The sequence below is a fragment of the Acinonyx jubatus genome, chromosome C1, assembly GCF_027475565.1.
Source record: "Acinonyx jubatus isolate Ajub_Pintada_27869175 chromosome C1, VMU_Ajub_asm_v1.0, whole genome shotgun sequence".
In the NCBI taxonomy this organism is placed as follows: domain Eukaryota; kingdom Metazoa; phylum Chordata; class Mammalia; order Carnivora; family Felidae; genus Acinonyx; species Acinonyx jubatus.
Genome location: NC_069381.1, coordinates 180,185,113 through 180,205,727, shown reverse-complemented (window position 1 = coordinate 180,205,727; position 20,615 = coordinate 180,185,113). Strand labels below are relative to the sequence as shown.

Sequence of the window (20,615 nt, the reverse complement as noted above, 5' to 3'; positions counted from 1 at the left end):
TCTCGCTAGAGCTAGCAAGCTGAAAAAAGCCAGAAGGAGAAAGCGTAAGACAGAAGTGATGGCTTTTTTAAGTTTTATTTATTTTTTTCTTTTTTGAGAGGGAGAGAGAACAAGATGGGGAGGGACAGGGAGAGAAGGAGAGAGAGAGAGAATCCCAAGCAGGCTCTGCGCTGTCGGCACTCACGAAACGTGGGATCATGACCTGAGCCTAAATCAACAGTCAGACGCTTAACGACTGAGCCACCCAGGTGCCCCAGAAGTGACAGCTTTTAAACTGAATATTGAAGTGAAGTTTCGTTATTTTTTCCATAATATTTTATTCACAAGAAGCAAATCACTAAGTTTGTTCCATGTTCAAGGGACCAAAGGGTCTGACTACCAAGAGGCAGTAATCACTGGGAACTATTTGGGAAGCTATTTATCTCACTGGATCTATCACAATGTCCTTCCAGAGCATAGCATCTTCCTAGAATAATTTCTTCCCAGTCTTGCTAAGGAAATTGTTTACTTGACTTCCTAAATTCAAGAAAAACATAGGGATCCCCTAATTTCACCTGTGCTGTCATAAGCAAGCAGAAAGGAGCCGATGGCTTCTGCTACAGTAGCTGTATTGTTGAACGTTGCTGGTGCACTTTGTCTCCAAACCGCTTGTCAAAGGATCCTTCTAATTCCATTCAGCAGGTTTAGATCCTGGTACATCCGCCCCTCACTGAACACATTTCATGTGTTCCAGAATTAGCTTGCAAGGCACAAAGACATTCAGCTAAAAAGCTATTAACGTAACATAAAAAATGTTGTGGGTCAAAGTGCTCTATGAATTGTCTCTGGCAAATTTCATACTGAAGATACATTTGCTGTAAAATATAAAGCAGCAAAGATAATGGCTGTGCCATTCATTAATTTTCAAGCACTCCAGGGGGTGATTGGAAACATGAGCTCTGGGACTGGCACAGTAACTGTGGGTGGGAGTAAACTGCTACTAGCATTTACTGTATTAGCATTTACTAGGCCAGGGGTACCACCAAACGTCCCACCAAGCCCAGCATGCGACCACCCTGTCCTCAGTGCCGGTGCTCTGCCACCTCACAACTCATCTGCCTCCTCACCATTTTTGCTGAATCATTTCTCCATCGATTTGTTATTTGTGAAGCCAGCCATATTTTTAACTCTTTTTTCACAGGAAGTGCATAAACAGGCTCAAATATGTATACCTGTTAAAGAGCACTTACAAGTTTAAGAAAAAGAATTTCAGGGGTGCCTGGGTGGCTCAGTCGGTTAAGCAACCAACTTTGGCTCAGGTCATGACCTCATGTCATGGCTCAGGAGTTTGAGCCCCATGTCGAGCTCTGTGCTGACCACTCAGAGCCTGGAGCCTGCTTTGGATTCTGTGTCTCCCTCTCTCTCTGCCTCTCCCCTGTCCTCTCTCATGCCCTTTCTCTCTCTCTCTCAAAAATAAATAAACTATTAAAATAAATTGTAAAAAAAAGAAAAAGAATTTCAGAAGCAATGTTGACAACATGGTCCCTGATTGTGTGTTTTTCCAGAAAAGAGCACATGCAAGTGAGTGGAGAGGAGAAAAGTACTGCGCAGAATTGAGACACTTAATTCTTTTGTTATTAAATACACGAATGCATGTATGCAGATATACATTCCTTGTCTTCAGCAGGGTATGATCGTATCTACGTCCAGGTGGGGGAATCCTGTTCACGACGATGGGGCACTTGGCCCACAGTCACATAGCAAGATCTGGCAACAAAGCACTATTGTCTCATGTTCTCTCATGTTCTCTAGGCATTGGTAGACACAATTTCTAGGATACTTTTTTTTTTAATCTTTGTGGCTACCACCACAGAGATAAATGACGATTTAATGAAGCAAACTTAAATTCTAGAAGGATTTTATAATTTTCAAGGAAAAAATAGTGAAGTGAAGTGGTACTTGGAGTAAAAAAAACTTACCCATGTTTATATTCAGTTGAAAGCACCCAGCAGGTTTGAGAACTTGAATAACTCATATTTCTTATAGTCGGGATTCCTAAGATTTACGAACATCTAAGCTCAGATCTTAATGACAAGTTGCCAACCCTTATAAAGACCAGAGGAAAGAGAACAGTCAGTGCCAACACCCAAAGGCAGGAGTGAATGTGGTATGTTCCAGGAGCAGAAATGGGGCCAGTGTGGCTACAGACTTGTAGGGTAGGAGATGAGCTCAACAGCAATCTGGAGCCAGATCTTATTAAATTTTATGAGCCAGAAGAAGTAGTTTCTATTTTATTCTGAATGTGATAAAAATCCACTGAAGAAATTTAAGGAGAAAAATGGCTGTGGTCCTATTTTGTTTTTAAAAGATCATTCTAGCTGCTGTAAGGAAGAAAGAGAGGAACCCTCGTGATCAGTTCAGTGGCCACTGCAATAGAATAGACAAGTAAACATGGTGGCTTGGAATGGTATGGCAACAAGGGAAATGGAGAGAATGAGGAAATTTTGGAGTATTCTTGAAAGTAGAGTTGGCTGACCTTACTGATGGTTTCATGTCAAGTAAATAGTCTAGAGTTTGGCAGAGAGGCTGGGGCTTGGGTCATGTGAAATTATAGATGACCATGGGAGATTGCCTTGGGAGTACTAGGGAGAGAGAAGGACACTGAACCTGGGGCACACCAACATTTAGAGGTCAGAAAGAGGAGAGGACCTAGCAGAGAACATCAAAAAGGAATGGCCAGTGAGGAAGGAGGAAATGCAAGAGAACAAGGTATCTCTAAAACCTGGAAAAGAATGTCATGGAAAAAGGAGCTTCAGTTGTATCTATGGTCTCAATCACTTCTGGGAACTCAAATAAGACATGACAGAGTGACGTTGGGTTTGGCAACATAAAATTTATTAGTGATCTTTGTAAGAGCAGATGCATCAGAGTGGTGGGGGCAACAATCCAGAGGATAGGATAAGCAGTAGTTGAAGGAAGCTCTGGAGACCGGACAGGGTATTGTTTTTTTAAGATAGGACATGTTTTATCATACTGATGCTGAGGGAGTGTCTGGAAGAGAGCAGGAAGAAGGTCTGGGAAGCGATGGAAAGTAATTTTGGAAGGAACATTTTGGAGCAGCAAAGGAAGATTGCTGATTAGGGCTTAGTACATTTGAGATTTATGACCATTAATTTAAATGATACCAGTCATCCTGATGGGTTTTTCATCAGATGTCTGGGTACAGGCATAGAATAAGTACATAGTAGGATTTAAAAAGGGATAGAGTTTTGCGAGGCGAGTCAAGGGAGCTATGGAACTATGGTGATTTCAATAGATATGGTTATATGGATCATGGATTCTAAACTGGGTAAGGAAGGAAGTGAAGTTATGAGGGAGGTTATGGAGAATGAACAAGGGGTAGAGTCACTGAACTGAAGGTCTTGGCAAGATGGAAGAATTGCTGAGTTGTAGCATCAGAGGTGATGAGCTAAACATGGGATGCCTGAGGTAAGGCTTTCAGAGGTGGCACAGTTTTGATGATGACAAACCTAAAGAGTGGGTAGTTTAGGATGATTGAAGGAAAAAGCATTGGAGGTGCGGAAGTAAAAACTGAGGAGGCCAATATAATGAAGGCCCCAAAGCCATTTCACATAGTATTTGAGTAAAATTGATGAGAAAATTTGGCCATTTCAAAACATCTGTTATTCAGGTTGTTTACTTTAAGTTGCTGTAGACTCAGAGTTGATTTATTATCAGACTGAAGTTTGGTTCCAGGATTAGGATGATGCTTTTAAAGAAGAATGGTCAAGTGCATTTCTGTTAAAAACAAACAAACACAAGAAAAAGAACCAACCAGACTTTCATTATAATAGGATGACAGGTTTCATGACCATATGGTTTAACCTAAATGTGTTTATGATGCTTTCCAGAAAACATGACAGATGGTTAAGAGCCACAGAATGAACAAAAGGATTGTATGGATCAAACATCTTAGTAATAACAATGACAAACTGAATACTTAGCAGTAGGCTTTCCACAGAAGACAAAAGACTAAAACCACTGGAATTCTGTCTTGCTCTTTAAGTGAAAACTAAATTTGCCTTAAAATGTTAACTTTTCCTGAAAATCTCAATTTTCAACTAAAAGGAAAGAAAGCTAATTTGTGTTTATAATTTCCCTTTGAACTTCTTGTTTTTTTAGAAATGATTTCTCCATTTCTAAGTGCATGCCATGTTTCTATTTTACATTCTTTTTCAGTCTTGAGTTTACTCCTTGCTGTTTCATTATTACTTAAAATCTAGGATGATTTTGCTAGAGGAATGTTGCCTAATGATTCATTTTCTGCTTAACTTCATTCACAAGGGTCTACCCATTAGCATGTAAATTTTGATGGGGCTGCTGGGCCGGTTTCATTTTGGCATCAGTGCTAACAAAGCTGATAAAGGGTTCGGTTGGTACCATCTGGGAGTTTGCTTTGTGATGTCACAGCTGACACTAGAAATTAGAGAAAACTAATTAATTTCCCACAATATATTTTAGATATGGAAAAAGAAAAGCCCTTCAGGGTGCTAACGATATTTCCTAGAGATAAGAACATATTTTCTAGTGTATATTAATGATCCATCCTCATTTTTCCGGCTGCCAGCCTCATGATCTGATAGTGACCTGGATGGGGAACAGAGGACATTCTTATTAAGCTGCTGGTTCTGACCAGAGCACCAAATAAAAATCATCTTATCGAATTAGTCGACCTACTTTTTAATCAGAGTGAATAATAAAAATAGCCCATACCCACTGAATACTTCTTCTGTGCCAGGCACTGCTGTGAGTGCTTTCCATGTATCAACCCATTTCACCCTATCTAGAAGATAGATGTTATTATAACCCCCCAGCAATACACAATAACTAGTGGCAGATCTGGGATTCAAACTCAGGTGACTCTAGAGTTCATAATCTTAATTACCATAGCATGGTAATTTCTTCTATGACAGTAAATATTTGTATGCAACAGGGGGTTGGTAAACTATGGTCTGTGGTCCAAAACCAGCAGCCACTTTTTTTTGAATAACAGATCTATTGAAATATAATTGATATACCATAAAATTCACTCTTTTAAGGTATAAAATTCAATCATTGTTAGTGATTTCAAAAAGTTCTGTAACAAGCACCACTATCTAATTCTGGTAAATTTGCATCACCCGAACAAGAAACCCCATATACATTAACAGTCATTCTCCATCCGCTCCTTCTCGCCTTCCCTGGCAACCACTTACCTACTTCCTATCATTATGAGTTTGTCTATTTTGGACATTCCGTATAAATGAAATAATTCAATGTATGTCCTTTGTGACAGGCTTCTCAGCATAAAGTGTTCAAGGTTTTTCCATGTTTTTTCATGTATCATTACTTCATTCCTTTTTATAGCCAAATAACAACTTGATTGTATGGATATACCACATTTTGTTTATCCATTCATCAGTTGATGACATTTGAGTTGTTTCTACTTTTGAGCTGTTATGAATAATGCTGCTATGAACGCTGTATACAGATATTTGTATGGACTTGTGTTTCAGTTTTCTTGTGTTTATACGTACAAGTGGAATTGCTGAAATTTCTGGGTAACTCTAGATTTATTTTTTGAGGAACTGCCAAACATTCCATCAGCAATATATGAGTTTCAATTTCTCCACACCCTTATCTTACTTCCCATTTATTTTTATTACAGCCACCCTAGTGGGTGTGAAGTGATATCTTATTGTGGTTTTGATTTGCATTTCTGGTTCATGACTAATGATGTTGAGCATTGCTTTGTGTGCTTATTGGTTATTCTTAAATCTTCTTTGAAGAAATGTGTATTCAGTCCTTTGCCCATTTTATTTATTTTTTTAATGTTCTCTTTTAGAGTTTATTTATTTTGAGAGAAAGAGAGCACGCAAGCACGAGTGGGGGAGGGGCAGAGAAAGAGAGAGGGAGAGAAAGAATCCCAAGCAGACTCTTCACTGTTAGCACAGAGCCCAATGCAGAGCTTGATCTCACGAATTGTGAGATCACGACCTGAACCAAAATCAAGAGTCTAAGGCTTAACTGGCTGAGCCACCTAGGCCCCCCTCAATCCTTTGCCCATCTTAAAGTAGAGTTATTTACTTTTATATTGTTGAGTTGTAAAAACTTGTTATATATCCTAGGTACTAGTCCCTTATCAATATAGGATTTGCACATTTTTTCTCCCATTCTATTTTTTTTCTTGATTGTGTCCTTTGAGGCACAAAAATTGTACTTTTAGTATCATATGTAAAAAAAAACCACTGCCTAATTCAAAGTTATAAAGATTTACTCTTATGTTTTATTTTAAGGGTTTTATAGGTATAGCTCTTACATTTAGAATCTGTAAGTCAATTTGAGGAGTATTGCCCAATTTACTATATTAAGTTTTCTGGTCCATGAACATGGAATGTCTTTCTATTTATTTAGGTCTTTCTTTTGACAGTGTTTGGTAGTTTTTACTGTGCAAGTTTTACACTTCTTTTGTTCAATTTATTCCTAAGTATTTTATTCCTTTTGATGCAACTGTTAAAGGAATGGTTTTCTTAATTTCACTTTCAGATTTTTCATTGCTAATGTATAGAAATACAATTGATTTATAAAAATTTATCTTGTATCTTGCAAGCTTGCTAAACTTGTTTATTATTTCTAATAGTTTTTTAGTGGTTTCCTTAGGATTTTCTATATATAACATCATGTCATCTGAAAATGGAGATAGTTTCACTTCCTCATTTTCAATCTGGATACTTTTTATTACTTTTTCTTGCCTAATTGCCCTAATGAGAAGCTCAGGTATGATGTTGAATAGAACCGGTGAGAATGGACATCATTATTTTGTTCTTGATCTTGGGGGGAAAGAATCCTGCCTTTCACTATTACATATGAGGTTAGTTGTGGGTTTTTACAGATGCCCCTTATCAGTTTGTGGAAGTTTCCTTCTATTTCTAGTTTGTTGAGTTTTTTAAATTATTAAAGGGGGTTGGATTTTGCCAAATGCTTCACTGAAGCTTTTGAGATGATTGATCATGTGGTTTCATCCTTCGTCCTTTATTAATGTGAGTATTACATTAATTTTTTATGTTGAATCAACTTGGATACATGGGATAAATCCCATCTAGTAAGGGTGTATAATATGTTTTATACATTGTTGGATTCTGTTTCTCCCCATCTAACCTTAGCAGGGGTCGGGGAACCAAGGCCTCTGATTTCATTAGTCACTGGATCACATCTCCCACAGTTCATGTAGAATTCCTGATTTTCCATGGGAAGCCAGGAGGGAAGATGTCAAAGAATGACTGGTTTGAACATCAAGGCTCCCAGCACTGTGGGGTGACTCACCAACCATTCCCTTGCATCGCATTTCTACACTATATAATTTCTGTTTACAATAGAATGACAGATCAAAGTTTAATGTCTATAATATAATATCTATAAATTGGTAACAAACACAGAAAACACAATTTAAAAATAGAAAAAGTATATAACTAATTTACAAAAAGATAAATATTTAATAAGTATGTTTTTAAAAATCTCAACATCACTAGTAAGTAGGGAAATCCAAGTTAAAGCAAGAGTTATATTATTTTTTACTCAAAAGATTGACAAAAAGTTTTAAAAAGAGTGATACCACCTGCTGCAGGCCAAAAGACAGGAACTCTCCTACAGTGATAGTGGGTATGGGAACTGCTACAGTAGGACAATACTGTATTTCATCAAATCTAAGATAGCAATTGTAAGACTGTCTAGTCAATTTAGGCTGCTATAACAAAAATCCCATAGACTGGGTGGCTTGAACAACATTCATTTCTCTGCTTGGGAACGGGGAATTCCAAGACTAGGTGCTGTAGATGAGGTGTCTGGTAAGAGCCTGTTCCCTGTTTCTGTACCCTCACATGATAGGAGGGATACGAAAACTCTCTGGGGTCTCTTTACAAGGGCACAAGTCCCATTCATGAAGGTTCCAGCCTCATGACCTAATAACCTCCCGAAGGCACCACTTCCTAATACTATCATGATGGAAATTATATTTCAACATATGAATTTTGAATGGACACATTCAGTCTGTAGCAAAGATGTACCATTATTTTATCAAAGGAAGAGAATACTGCCAGTTGAACAATGATACAATACTTTCTACTCTTTGATTATTGGTTGCATCCTGATCTTAAAGACATTAAATGTGAATGATAAAATATGGCATATGATAATACTAATTAAAATTAGAATTAAACAAATCCTTTTACCAATCAGTCCTACCCTGTGGAATCTATGCTGCAGAAATAAAATTGCAGCTAAGCAAGGGTGATATTTAAAATATTTAACAGCCAATATGGTACAAATGCCTACCAATCAGAACAAGACAACAACCAAAACAGACACCAATAGGCCTGCCTCTAACATTCTCAGGTCCTGAGCAACAGTATAAGTGGAAGCTTTTATACCAGATGTTGAAATACTTAAAAGTGAAAAAAAAAAAAACAAGCTAAAAAAATCATTAAATAAAATATGTTCTCTCACCATACTTTGACAAATATGCCTTCATGACAACCTAGAAGAACCGGTTTAGATGTAAAAATGTTGCCTTCATTGGAGTTCTAAGTCAGACCACTGTAGCATAGGGAAGGTGGCCTCCCACCTTCAACCTGTGGCTCGTGACTCACTCCATTTTCTTCCTACCTACAGCCTGATCCTTCACCAAGAGGAGTCTTACATACATATATGGATACCTTGCTGGCACAACCAAGCTCTGTTTATACCTTCAGCCCCTTGGTTACCCCTCAGGCCTATGGGTGTTTGCAATGGTGGCATAAGTTACCCTCAAGTGGATGGACATAGGAAAATGAGCCACGTAGCTCTGTTATTAGAATTAATACTTTTGGGTAGGGAATTGCAGCATCTTAGATATCAAAATAGTCTAATAGAAGGTCACAGATTACAATCGGGCACATCTTTCAGCCACAGACTCCTTGCCACACAGGGAGGAACACAACTGGAGAAGGACCAGAGCATTGCCTTCTAGTATGGGACACCAGTCTAAAGCCAATACTGCTGGCCAGTATACTTTTCTAGCAACTACAAGTTGACTATTAGTCCCTCAGAAAGCAGTGAAATATATGCCAAAATATTTATTGCATTTTTTAAAGCTTTTATTTTTAAGTAATCACTACATCCAATGTGGGACTCAAACTTACAATCCAGAGATCAAGAGTCCCATGCTCTACCAACTGAGCCAGCCAGGCACCCCTGTCTGTTGCATTTATTGTTAGTGGGAAAGAAAAAATGGGAGACAATTTGAATTCATTCTGCTATATCCCTACTATGGAATGATATTAAGCTATTAAAAATAATAAGTGTGGTTAAGCAGTATTAAATGTGGTTTAAAACAAGCAAGTTTCAGTGAAACGTTTATAGCTATAATCCCAACATCAACAAAAAATCCATATATATGTTTATTGGCATCTATCTGCTGCATGATGGCAGGACTTACCCTATAATGTTAGAGAAGGAGGGTATAAGATAGTGGTGAAATTGCAGTTAAATGGGAATATGTGCATGGCATAATGTTAAGTGAAAATATAAAATGTAGAATATAAAATTGTTTTATATCAAAAAAATAGATAAAAATTTAACGTATATTTGAAAAAGGACTGAAATATAATATAGACAAATTAAAACATTGATTTAACTATGTGCCAGAATTGTGGGCGACTTCTGTTCTGAATTTATGTTTACATTTATGTTTATTGTTTTTGCAATAAAGTTTTTAAAAAGAAAAGATGCTTGAATGCACAACAGGAACTAGGAGGTAAATTTTAGTCATTCTATTTTGTGGTAGGTTAATACCGTTCATTAGCACAAGCTCCAAGTTTCAAAGTTAGAGAGGAATGAAGAAAACTTGGAGATGTTCCAGTAAAACCACAGATACGTTAAGAATTGAGGAACACATCCTTTTTGTAAGAGTAAAAGACAACCTAAATAGTTTAAGGTTACCTTGAACTGTAAAATATGGAGATTTGAGTCAGTAATTTCTCATATCCTTTCAGTTCTAACAATTTTTTTGTTTTTAGACTAGATCTGTTGGTCAACAGAGTAACTGCCAACTGCCTGTAACATCTGAAGCAGAAAACTAGGAATTTGCATACGCTGGGAAATAAACATGATTGGAGGCTGACTGCGCCATTAGTCGTTCCACCGAAAGAATTTCTTCCAGACAGAAGAGATTAAGATGTGCTCTTCCTCTTCTGAGCAAGAAAATACGTGGGTTTTAACTGCTGCATGACAAATTTAGGGTCATGAAGAATGACCGGGGAAAATGTAGAGCTAATAAAGAAGTGGTGGATACAAGACCGATAGTAAAATCCCTTTACTGGAGACTTTCAGAATTAAGGCTGTCACTCATCATGACAGGATAGTGTTAGAGAGATGTCAGTTGGCCAATACGCTCCATAGCTCAGAAGTCTTTCAAGCACTACATGTACAGCCATCTCCACCAGCTTGTTGTTTCATGGGTGCTCAAACATTTATTTCCTCTCACCCTTGCACAATCTATTGTAGCTATGATATTCAATAGCATCAAAATTCATCCTGCGTCCCCAGGCTGAAACCAGACAGACATCCTTGACTCTTCCCTCTCCTTTGCTATAATTATACAATGGGTTATGAAGTTCTGTTCCTTCTGTGCCTTCTAAAAATTTTAAAAAAAAATTTTTTTTAATACTTCTGTGCCTTTTAAATGTCTTTTGGACCAATTACCTCATTTCCTTATCCAGTACTCCTGTTTCAGACCCTCATCAAAGGACACTTAGATTACTGAAATAACATCCTAATAACCTCCTTGCCTGCAGTCTTGCCCTTCTTCAATCTTTTTTCAAAATTGCTGCCAAAATCTATACTTTGTAAAAGTCAAGCTCTTTAGCCTGAACCACCTGCCCATCTCTTCATCTTCATTTTCCATCACTCGTACAGCTCAGCCACCCTACACTATAGGCATTTTGGAAAGGACTGAAGTCCTCCCCTTCGCATATATTGCTGCCTTCATATGTGTTAGTCCTCCTACCTAGAACATACCTCCCCTTTTATGCCTGTTGGATTCAACTTTCCAAACCTCGGTCAAATGTCACTTCTCAAATGTCTCCTAAAGTTTTACCTGAAAGACAAAAGGCAGAAATAATTGTTTCTTTTCCTGTTTCTGAGGCACTGCGCATTACGCCAGTAGCAGTGGTTGATCATATCACTTACCATTGTAATGATGTGATTATACGTATGATGAAGATGAAATATTCTTGTGTCAATGCTCCTCACTCCCCATCTCCTCCCTGCCACATGCCAAAGAACAGTTTGGGTTGGCCTAATTCTGCGTCTTTTCTGGTGCTTTAAAAACAGGCATGGAAAGGGCTTGGGAGGATTAGCATATGAGAGCCTCTGGGTAATCAAAATCTCTAAATATGGGGAATTGAATCGGGACTCCTTTAATATTCTTTGAGAAACATAAATAAATATCGGAATATTGTGCCTCTCACACAGAGATAAGCCACATTGAGCCCTGGGATTATTTAGGTCATGCATGTATCTGTTGCTTCCTTTTCTAGGTCATGTCTATTTCTCCAGTACCTAAGACAGTGCCTGAATTACTTAATAAGTGAATGTATGAATGTGCATGAGTATGTCGTATTTGGCTCCTTCCAACAAAATGTCCCAGTTTTCCAAATTAGCATTAATGAACATTTCCAGATGGTGTCACTTTGCTTATGCTCAAACACTAGAGGTCCTCAAGGCCAGGCCAACAGCTGAGAGGAGTGCCCACAGGCTGGAACATAAGCAGAGGGGCCTGTGCTCTGGATGGAAGGCCAAATCGAAGTGAGACAAGTGTGGCAATGAGAGAATAGTTATTAATGCGATGCCAAGAGAAAGGCAAGCCAAAGGCTTGAGATGAACACAAGCTGTGAGATCAGTGGCCAGGAGACATCCAAGGATGATGTCCCAGTTCAAGGTGCCAAATGAAGGAAGGAAATATGTTCAGAGATCTGAGAAAAGGATATTCTTCAGAATGTGTCTTTGAATGGGGCAGGTGCAGCTATTTAAAGACACGGCAACACCCTGTGTATCCCCTCCTTCATACTCCTTCTCCCACTGAAGAGGCCAGTCCAGAGTATCCAAGGCAAGCTTTATAGTGGCAAAAACTGCTGGTGCCCTACCATAAATCATGTTTATATCCTGGTGCTGTACTGGTAGTCACAGTACTCTACACTGTCACATACTTGCAGGGAAAAATAATGATGCAGTAAAAGTTATCTCTGAAGTAAGACACAATCTCCCTGGTTTCCCACTTTTCCAGCCTGTAGGGAGCAAAATGGAGTCTCTCATATCAAGCAGGAGCCTGTGTCAAGCAATGACACAGGTAGTTAAAGGTGAGAGATATGACCAGGACCAGCATCAGCTGGCACCCAGAACTGATAACAAGCAGAAGCAGTGGAGGTCTGCAGGGGCCCAAGACCAATGAAATCCCTTTAAAAAGGGGAGGATTTTTGCAGCAAACTGTCAGACTCTTCAGACACGACCAAAGGCTCTGCCCAATGGATTCCCGAATAGAATTGAGATCCTCCACTGCTTGCACTTAATAAGCAGTAGGTGCCAAGAGCTGACCTGGACCAGACTGAGGCCTTATCTCAGCTGCACGCCCACAGACTGATTTTGGTTTTGGTTCATTACTTCCCACACCCTTGTGTTATCTTGTTTGTTATGTGGTTTGTCTTATGGTCTGCTCTGTGTGCTGTGTAAGAAGCCAAGTTTAATCACATGGTGAAATGTCATGGAGTTTGGAATCCTGAACCTGCTTTATAATGGTGGTCAACTTTGCTTTATGACTGGATAAAGCTGATGTTGTGAAAAGACACAATTCATTTGTGCGTCTTTATGGCATTTATGACACAGCCAATGGCCTTCTGTGGAGCCAATTCCTGGGACAATTTCAGTAGGAACCTTGAAGAAAATTCAGTGTTCTCGGTCAATGAGCTCCATTTCCACATTTGGTCTTTTCTATCCTTTCATAGTTACTTTTCCTCTTGGGATAAGTCTTTTAAGTTGCCATTGACTTAATCTAGGAAACAACATAAGACTGTGAGAACTATTTTCCAGATTCTTAATCTCAACACTTTTTATCTATTAATTTTTTTTAATATAGATAATTCTGTTTGTAGGATCAGCTTTTATTGCCATTGTATAAAATTGAGTCCTATGTTGTTTATTGCATATTTGCGTAGTTTTTTAAAGATCTAATTTTTGATGATTTAAAGCAGGCACTAGTATCTTGTTTCAGCAAATATTTTTTATTCTTGAACACTCTCCAGTCCCCACTTTGAAAAAATTAACAGAATTGCACATTTTCTTTGTCTTTTCTTTCTCTTTTTTTAAACAGCAACCCAGGCTGTTAACCCTTCAAGATCCATGGGTCAGCTGCATAACAGTAGCCCTGAAGGAGCAGTTAGGAATCAGAAGGTGCCTTACACCAGCCACCCAGTGCAAAGGAGTTTACTCCCCTGGAAGCTGCAAGGCCTGTGGTGGGGGATAGGAGAGGTTTTCTTCGCCCTCCCGCCTTGGGAATTACACTCCATCTTCTTACTGGGAGCAAGGTATTGGAAACTCCCCTTCCACCTAAAAACAGAAAACAAGAGTGTTTTCTGTGGGAATTAGAACTAGGTAGTATTTCCAGAGCTCTTTGGAATTCTTTCAGGAAAAATGTTGTAAGAACACAAATTATTTCTTTTATTGTTAAATTAAGTTCCTATCATCAATAACTCTCCAAGGGGAGCTTTTTTTTTAATTGAAAGTAACAATGCTGTGAATCACTAAGTAACAAGAGAACTTTGCTGTGCAAAGAAGGAAGAGTCAGAAGCATGCAAAATCAGCCTCTGAATAAATTACCTCTGTCCCCCATTTCCCATCACATGTTATGGTCTGCCTGTTGGACAAAAGTGAGAGGGGAGAGGGTGGATGTAAAAGTAGGAGAAATAATTCAAAATGTAAGCCCCAAAGTTCTCATTGAAAGGGAAGGGAGAAACCATGTGTGGTGTGGAGACAAAGAGACATTCCTGATGGAAGGGAAGTCTACTAATGTGGGAAGGAAAAATAAATCCTGTTCTGAGTTATAAGACAAAGAGGAAGTAAAGAAGTGGAAACTCGGGAATGAATGTGAAAAGAATTTGGTCATATTTTGAAATGAGCTCTGGGCTGTACAAAATTAAAGTACCCTGCTTTGCAGACCAACACTAAGGAAATAGTGTTTTAACTTGTTTCATTGTCCAGTTTATGTCATCTGTGAAGAATTAGCTCTAGGAACCCTATGTTGACTAATTTATACTATTTAGTTATTCTTAAATGAATAGCTAATGACAATCCAGTTGTGGGGATATAATGATTGGTACCTCCTTTTATTTGCTACAACTACCTGCTTCCAAAGATGGATTCTATTTGGACGTCTCCGTGTCCCTCTAACCTAAGCGTGCATAATAAACAGTTTGGACACTCACCAATTTTCTCATTGATGTGGAGAACAAAGACAAAAGGAAAAATTAAATTAAACTTCCTCACAACGTACATCCCACTGACAAGTCCTTGAGACAGGCAGAGGAACTCTAGGAACTCAACTGCCTCCATGTTAATACTTTGCTAAGGGCAAAAGGCAATCTTAGCTTAACATGATCCTAACCTCCTGAATCTTTAAGTCTCTTTTAACATACAAAAATTCCTTTAGAAACTTCCCTTATTTCTAACCCCGAAGATATATGTTAACAATCAGCCTCCAAGCATAGGGCCCCCTGATATACATCTGAAGGGTCTCATGATTAAAGTTTACTAAACAGTAATAAATGACCTTTTCCTAACAACAGCTAGCCCCTCAAGGTCCTGGAAACCTTGCTTCCAAATTCCTAGAGACTTACACTAGGCCTAGCCCCCTCCCAACTTAAAGTATATTATCAGTCACCCATCACAACCTCAGTGCAACTCTTTCTGCCCACGGGTCCTGTCCCCATCATTTAATAAAACCACTTTTTTTGCATCTAAGGTATCTCAAGAATCCTTTCTTGACTGCTCTGAACTGCAACATTTCCATATCATCATCAATCTCAACGAAAGACCCAGTTTCCTGGATTATATCCTCTCCTGCCCATCCTTCCCCACCTTATTCTTTTTCTATACCAGCTTTTCTCAAAACATGGTTTGCAGACCCTTGACATCCCAGTGACCCTTTGAAGGACTTCATGAGTTAAAAAGTTTTTCATAATGACTCTAAGATTACCTGCCTATTTCACTAATGGCGCAAAACAAGTTTTATAGCAGGTAAAACTGCCATTGTCTTAGCACCAATGTCAGTGTGCTGGAACTATACTGGCTGTCGCTATACATATACTGGCACTAAAAAAAAAAATGATGAAGTAAAAGTTATCAATTTTATTGAACTTCAGTCCTTAAAGGTATGAAAATAGGCTGAGAGCACTTGTGCTGCATGTTCAAGTATGGTCAGAGCACTGTTGCATTGAGCTGCTAGCTGAATCAGCGACTTTTTCATGGAAAACCATTTTTACTCAAATATACAGCTGATGAGATGACTGTGATTACTCAGACTTGGGTATTTGGCAGTGATTTTCTTGAAGATGAATGTCACTTCAAGGAAAACAACTGATGCTATTTTTCAGTGAATTAGTGCATATATATTTTTTAAATCTTTCAGTGTTAATTTCCATGAACAACCAGGGCGCCTGGGTGGCGCAGTCGGTTAAGCGTCCGACTTCAGCCAGGTCACGATCTCGCGGTCCGGGAGTTCGAGCCCCGTGTCGGGCTCTGGGCTGATGACTCAGAGCCTGGAGTCTGTTTCCGATTCTGTGTCTCCCAATCTCTCTGCCCCTCCCCCGTTCATGCTCTGTCTCTCTCTGTCCCAAAAATAAATAAACGTTGAAAAAAAAATTTAAAAAAAAATAATAATTTCCATGAACAAAAGCTCCTTGGGGTCCTCATTGATTTTTAAGAGTGTTAAAAGCCATCCTGGAGCACCTGGTTGGCTCAGTCAGTGGGGACTGTGATTCTTGATCTCGGGGTTGTAAATTCGAGCTCCACGTTGAGTGTAGAGATTACTTAAAATTAAATCTTGAAAAAAAAAAAAAAAAGAGTGTCAAGAGATCCTGAGACCAAAAGAAGTTTGAAAATGGTTGCTCTTTATATATGCTTCCCAGAGTGCATTATTTGGAAGGTTGACTTTGGGATGCTCTAACTCTGTGCTAGCCAATATGGTAGCTAGTAGACACTTGTGCTTACTTAAATTTACATTAAATAAAATAAAAAATTCAGTTCCTCAGCTGTACTAGCTACCTTTTAAGTACTCAACAGTCAAATGTGGCTAGCAGATTATAGAACATTTTCATCATCGCAGAAAGCATGCTCTAATCAGGGAGCCTTGCATATACCTTACTCCTTTTGTTCATTCACCATGTTCGTTAGCATAAAAGGCTCTGCAAAGTTCTGAAAAGAGGAACTATTGTTTCATTTTGTTAAAACATGTCTCAAGCTTATTTGAACATGAACTTTATTTTTCACGTGATACCTATTCCCATTCTATAAAACACACTTTGAAAAATGCTGTTCTGCCTTTCTCCGATATTTTTAACTGTTCCGCTGATATGAGGTTTCGTTACAAGCAGTTTTTATACATCTTTTGGAAGCAAGTGGATATAAATAATAAATTATAAAACCTATCATCTAAATCTAAATTCCACTCCTTTGCTAATTCACAACTGGAATTTCTGTCTTTGGGGGTGTATTTCAGGATAGATTACTTTTCTGATTATTTCTGAATTTTTAGTCTATGTAATATTTGCGTTGAGGTTATACATCTGGATTTCCTACAGAATTTCAGAGACTATCCCTGATTGGGAGTCTCTGTGACTTCTGAGTCTCTCCACCAGTCAATAAGATTTTGTAAGCTTTAGTTTTTTGTTTTAAAAAACTTTTAGTTTTAGAATAGTTTTAAATTCACAGAATTTAATTTAAATCTAAATTGACAGGAAATTCCAAGAGTTACAGAGTGTTCCTATATACCATATACCCAATTTTCCCTGTTGTTGACTATTGTTGACTATTGTTCCTTATTGTTGACATTACTATAGTACTCTCAACTGCAAACTTTAAAGTTTCTAGTGTAAAAACAATAGGTTTCCATATTATTTTCCAAATTAAAATCATGATGGTGGCTTTTCCAAACCACCAAACTCCAACACCCCACCATGAGAGTCATTATTCCACATTTTCTTGAGCATAGCTCGCTGAGATTCATGATCTTAGCAATTAAGTCCCACATCCCCCCAACATACTTCTCCCAGTAGGGGAGCAGCTGGGCTGGTGATGCTGGAGCCTGGGCTGTGAGCAGGCAGTGCTGGTTAGCAGCAGTAGGATCACAAGAAAATAGGCACAATGAGAACTGTGCCCTTAGTCAGGGTTAGGAAGTAAGGAAGTAAAATGTGGAAAGCACAGAAGTTCCAAAGTGAAGTCAGCAGTGGAAGACAGAGGCAACTGAAAAAACCACCAGAAGGTAAGAAATACAGAGAAGTGCAGAGCATGGATTGCCTATAGATGAATTCATGAGTTGGGATGGAGCTATTAAGGACCCTGAACTGGTATGGTTGAATTATGCATTTTCTTTAAGAAAGTGGTTTATTACAATAGTATGCATATTGCTCAGTTTACATGCTGTTTTAATTTTTTTCTCTCATAAAATCAAATCATGTGTATTTATATTCATGTTTGTGAATGCATATACAAAGACAGTCTGGAGCATATACACCAAACCATAAACAGTGATTACTTCTGGGAATAATTACATCTGGAAGGGCTGGGGATTAGAGTGAGGTGATATGATGGTGGAGTTTCACTGACTCTATACTTCCATAGTGTTTCAATTATTTACAAAATATGGTAATGTATACCTAGGTAAATAAAGAAAACAAAAAGTAGAAGTAATATGTGTTCGTTTACAAAATTAGGAAATACTGAAAAGCATATGGAGACTATTTTAAATTATATTCTCATCACACTGTGATAACCATTTGTTTAAGTGAATTTCTTTCCCATCCCTACCCCATCCTCTTAATGCTTAGATATATGGATGTGGTATGCTATAATATTATTCAAAAATACTTGGTGCCCTTCCCTGTCTAGTTGAAGTCCAATGAGGCCATATTCCTTCAGCCAATGAAACAGGAACAGAAATGATGTGAGTCACTTCTGGGCAGAAGTTTTAAAAGTCCACTCATGCTTTTGCAATCATAGAAGCTTGTCTCAAGATGGAGCCTCTGTCATCTTTATGGGTTTCTTGGTGACCTGGGATGGACAGGCAGCATCAGAAGAAATAAACTTTGTTATTGTAAGCTCTGGAGATTTTCATGTTGTTAATGAAACATAAATTAGCTTACCCTGACTGATAGAAAAGATAAACACATATCTGTGTGTATTATGTAAATGCAACTGTATGTATGTGTGTGTGGGCACAAAGAGAAAAACATACACAATATATAAAATTCATTGTCACTATGAAGGTGGGTTTACTCTGTATTTTGTATGTTACTCTATTTTGTATGTTCCTTTTTTGACTTAATACATTATTATAAATATTTTCCCACCTTACCAGATAGTTTTTGGAACTAAGATTTTAATGCAAGATGATACATTATGATTTAATACAGTAATGGCCCTGTCTCATTCCATTTCATGGACTTACCATCATGTATCTCCTGTGTGTGGACATTTAGGTTGTTTCCAAGTTTGGTTCTTGTAAATTATCAATAACTGTATTTGTCCACACCTCTGACCTATGATAAAGGTCATACCTAATTAGGATAAATACCATAAAATGGGATTACTGTTCATTCTAGAGCTGACTGACTCTCACCCTCCTGGCTTCCTATACCCCCCCATCTCCACAGGGTTCATGTAGGTCAACAAGGTGAAACAGTGCAGCTGCCAACCCACAGGGATAGAGGCACTGAGTCGCTTGCACGTTTTGATAGATGAGATCATAATCTCCTTATCTTTTCCAGCTTCCCTCTGTTCAGCAATGACAAGGTGGAAATTTTTTTTTCATTCAAGAATATTCATTAAAAAAACTATGAGTAGAGCAAAACCATATTTACAAAATGTAACTTTCTGCTGTTAATGAAACTGCTAGTCAACGATTACCCATCAGGGTGCCCAGTCCCCAGCCTCTCCCTCACTTCCTCCCTGACCGGGTTAGATGTGATAGTTGCCTGGGCCCTCCCAGAACCATATTCCTGGTCTTCTCCACAGCCCTCACCTTCAGTTGTGTACTCACCCCACTCATCGCTCCTGCTGCGCCCTGAACTAACATGAAAGCAGTACTTCCCCTCTCAATTACAACTGATAGTTTCCTTTTGTCTTGTCATTAAGCTAGATTGTGGTCTTCTCCAAGGCACAGACTGTATTTCATTCCCATAGCTACAGTCATTAGCACAGTACCCAGAGCAGAGCAGACTTAGAGTAAATATTGGGTGAATGCATGCATACAAATAGGAACTAATGCATAGATTCTTGCATGCCTGCATAAATGAGAAGTTCGTAAGGAGACATGCAGAATGTGTTTTTCCATCTCTAGAATCTGAAAGGGAGCATCTTCCTGCCTCAGGGTGGTTGCCTTTTGTATCCAGATGAGTGGTTTATCTGTAAGATGTAAATGCTTATAAGCTAGGTGTTCACAACTTGGAGAATTCATGGATCTTTGAGGAACATCCTGAAAATCAAATAGGCATATTCTTTTTTTCCTATCTTAGGACTAAACCTCAGTTATGAAAAGTAAAGAGAAAAGAAAATAAGAGCACAAGGAAAGGCCTTTATCACCATGTATCTTGGAAGCAAGAGACACATTCTCTAGTTTCACCAGGCAATGCCTGAATACACAGTTTGGAGAGCAGGCAGGGAAGGCACTCTTAGTCATCATTGGTGGGAGTGTAAATTGATGTAAACATTTTAGAGGTAATTTGGGAGATATTTATCAAAAATGTAAATGCATATACCATCTGACGAAGCAATTCCATTTCTAGGAATTTATCTCCTAAAAAGCTTGTATAGGGGTGCCTGGGTGGCTCAGTCGGTTAAGCGGCCGACTTCGGCTCAGGTCATGATCTCGCGGTCTGTGAGTTCGAGCCCCGCGTCGGGCTCTGTGCTGACAGCTCAGAGCCTGGAGCCTGTTTCAGATTCTGTGTCTCCCTCTCTCTGACCCTCCCCCGTTCATGCTCTGTCTCTCTCTCTGTCTCAAACATAAATAAACGTTAAAAAAAATTAAAAAAAAAAGCTTGTATAAGTACATAGAATGTATAAGGATGTTAACTGTAGCACTATTTGTAATAATCAAAGATTGGAAATAATCCAAATGTCCATCAATGGGGATTGGATAAATAATGTTACATCAAAATAGTGGAATATGATATATTTTTATCCTTTAAAAATGGATACAGCCCTTTATTTACTGACATGCAGAGATATCCAATTTAAATTATTTAGTGATGAAAGACAAACTGTGGAACAGTTTATGTAGTATGATTCCATAGTCTAGA

At 38.4% G+C, this 20,615-nt stretch overlaps 1 protein-coding gene across 2 annotated transcripts in view; it reads left to right on the top strand.

Annotated features, from left to right (window-relative positions):
- ANKRD44 (ankyrin repeat domain 44) overlaps positions 1-13,719 on the top strand; it is a 339,079-nt gene extending 325,360 nt beyond the window's left edge. Inside the window, exon 28 of one of the 2 annotated variants that reach the window (XM_053215495.1) lies at positions 13,418-13,719. In XM_053215495.1, the coding sequence (XP_053071470.1) occupies positions 13,418-13,692 (275 nt within the window). In that variant the 3' untranslated portion in view covers positions 13,693-13,719. Of the gene's footprint in view, positions 1-10,070; positions 10,322-13,417 lie in introns of those variants that run through there. The other variant, XM_053215502.1, reaches the window with a different exon arrangement.
- The last annotated feature ends 6,896 nt before the right edge of the window (positions 13,720-20,615 follow it).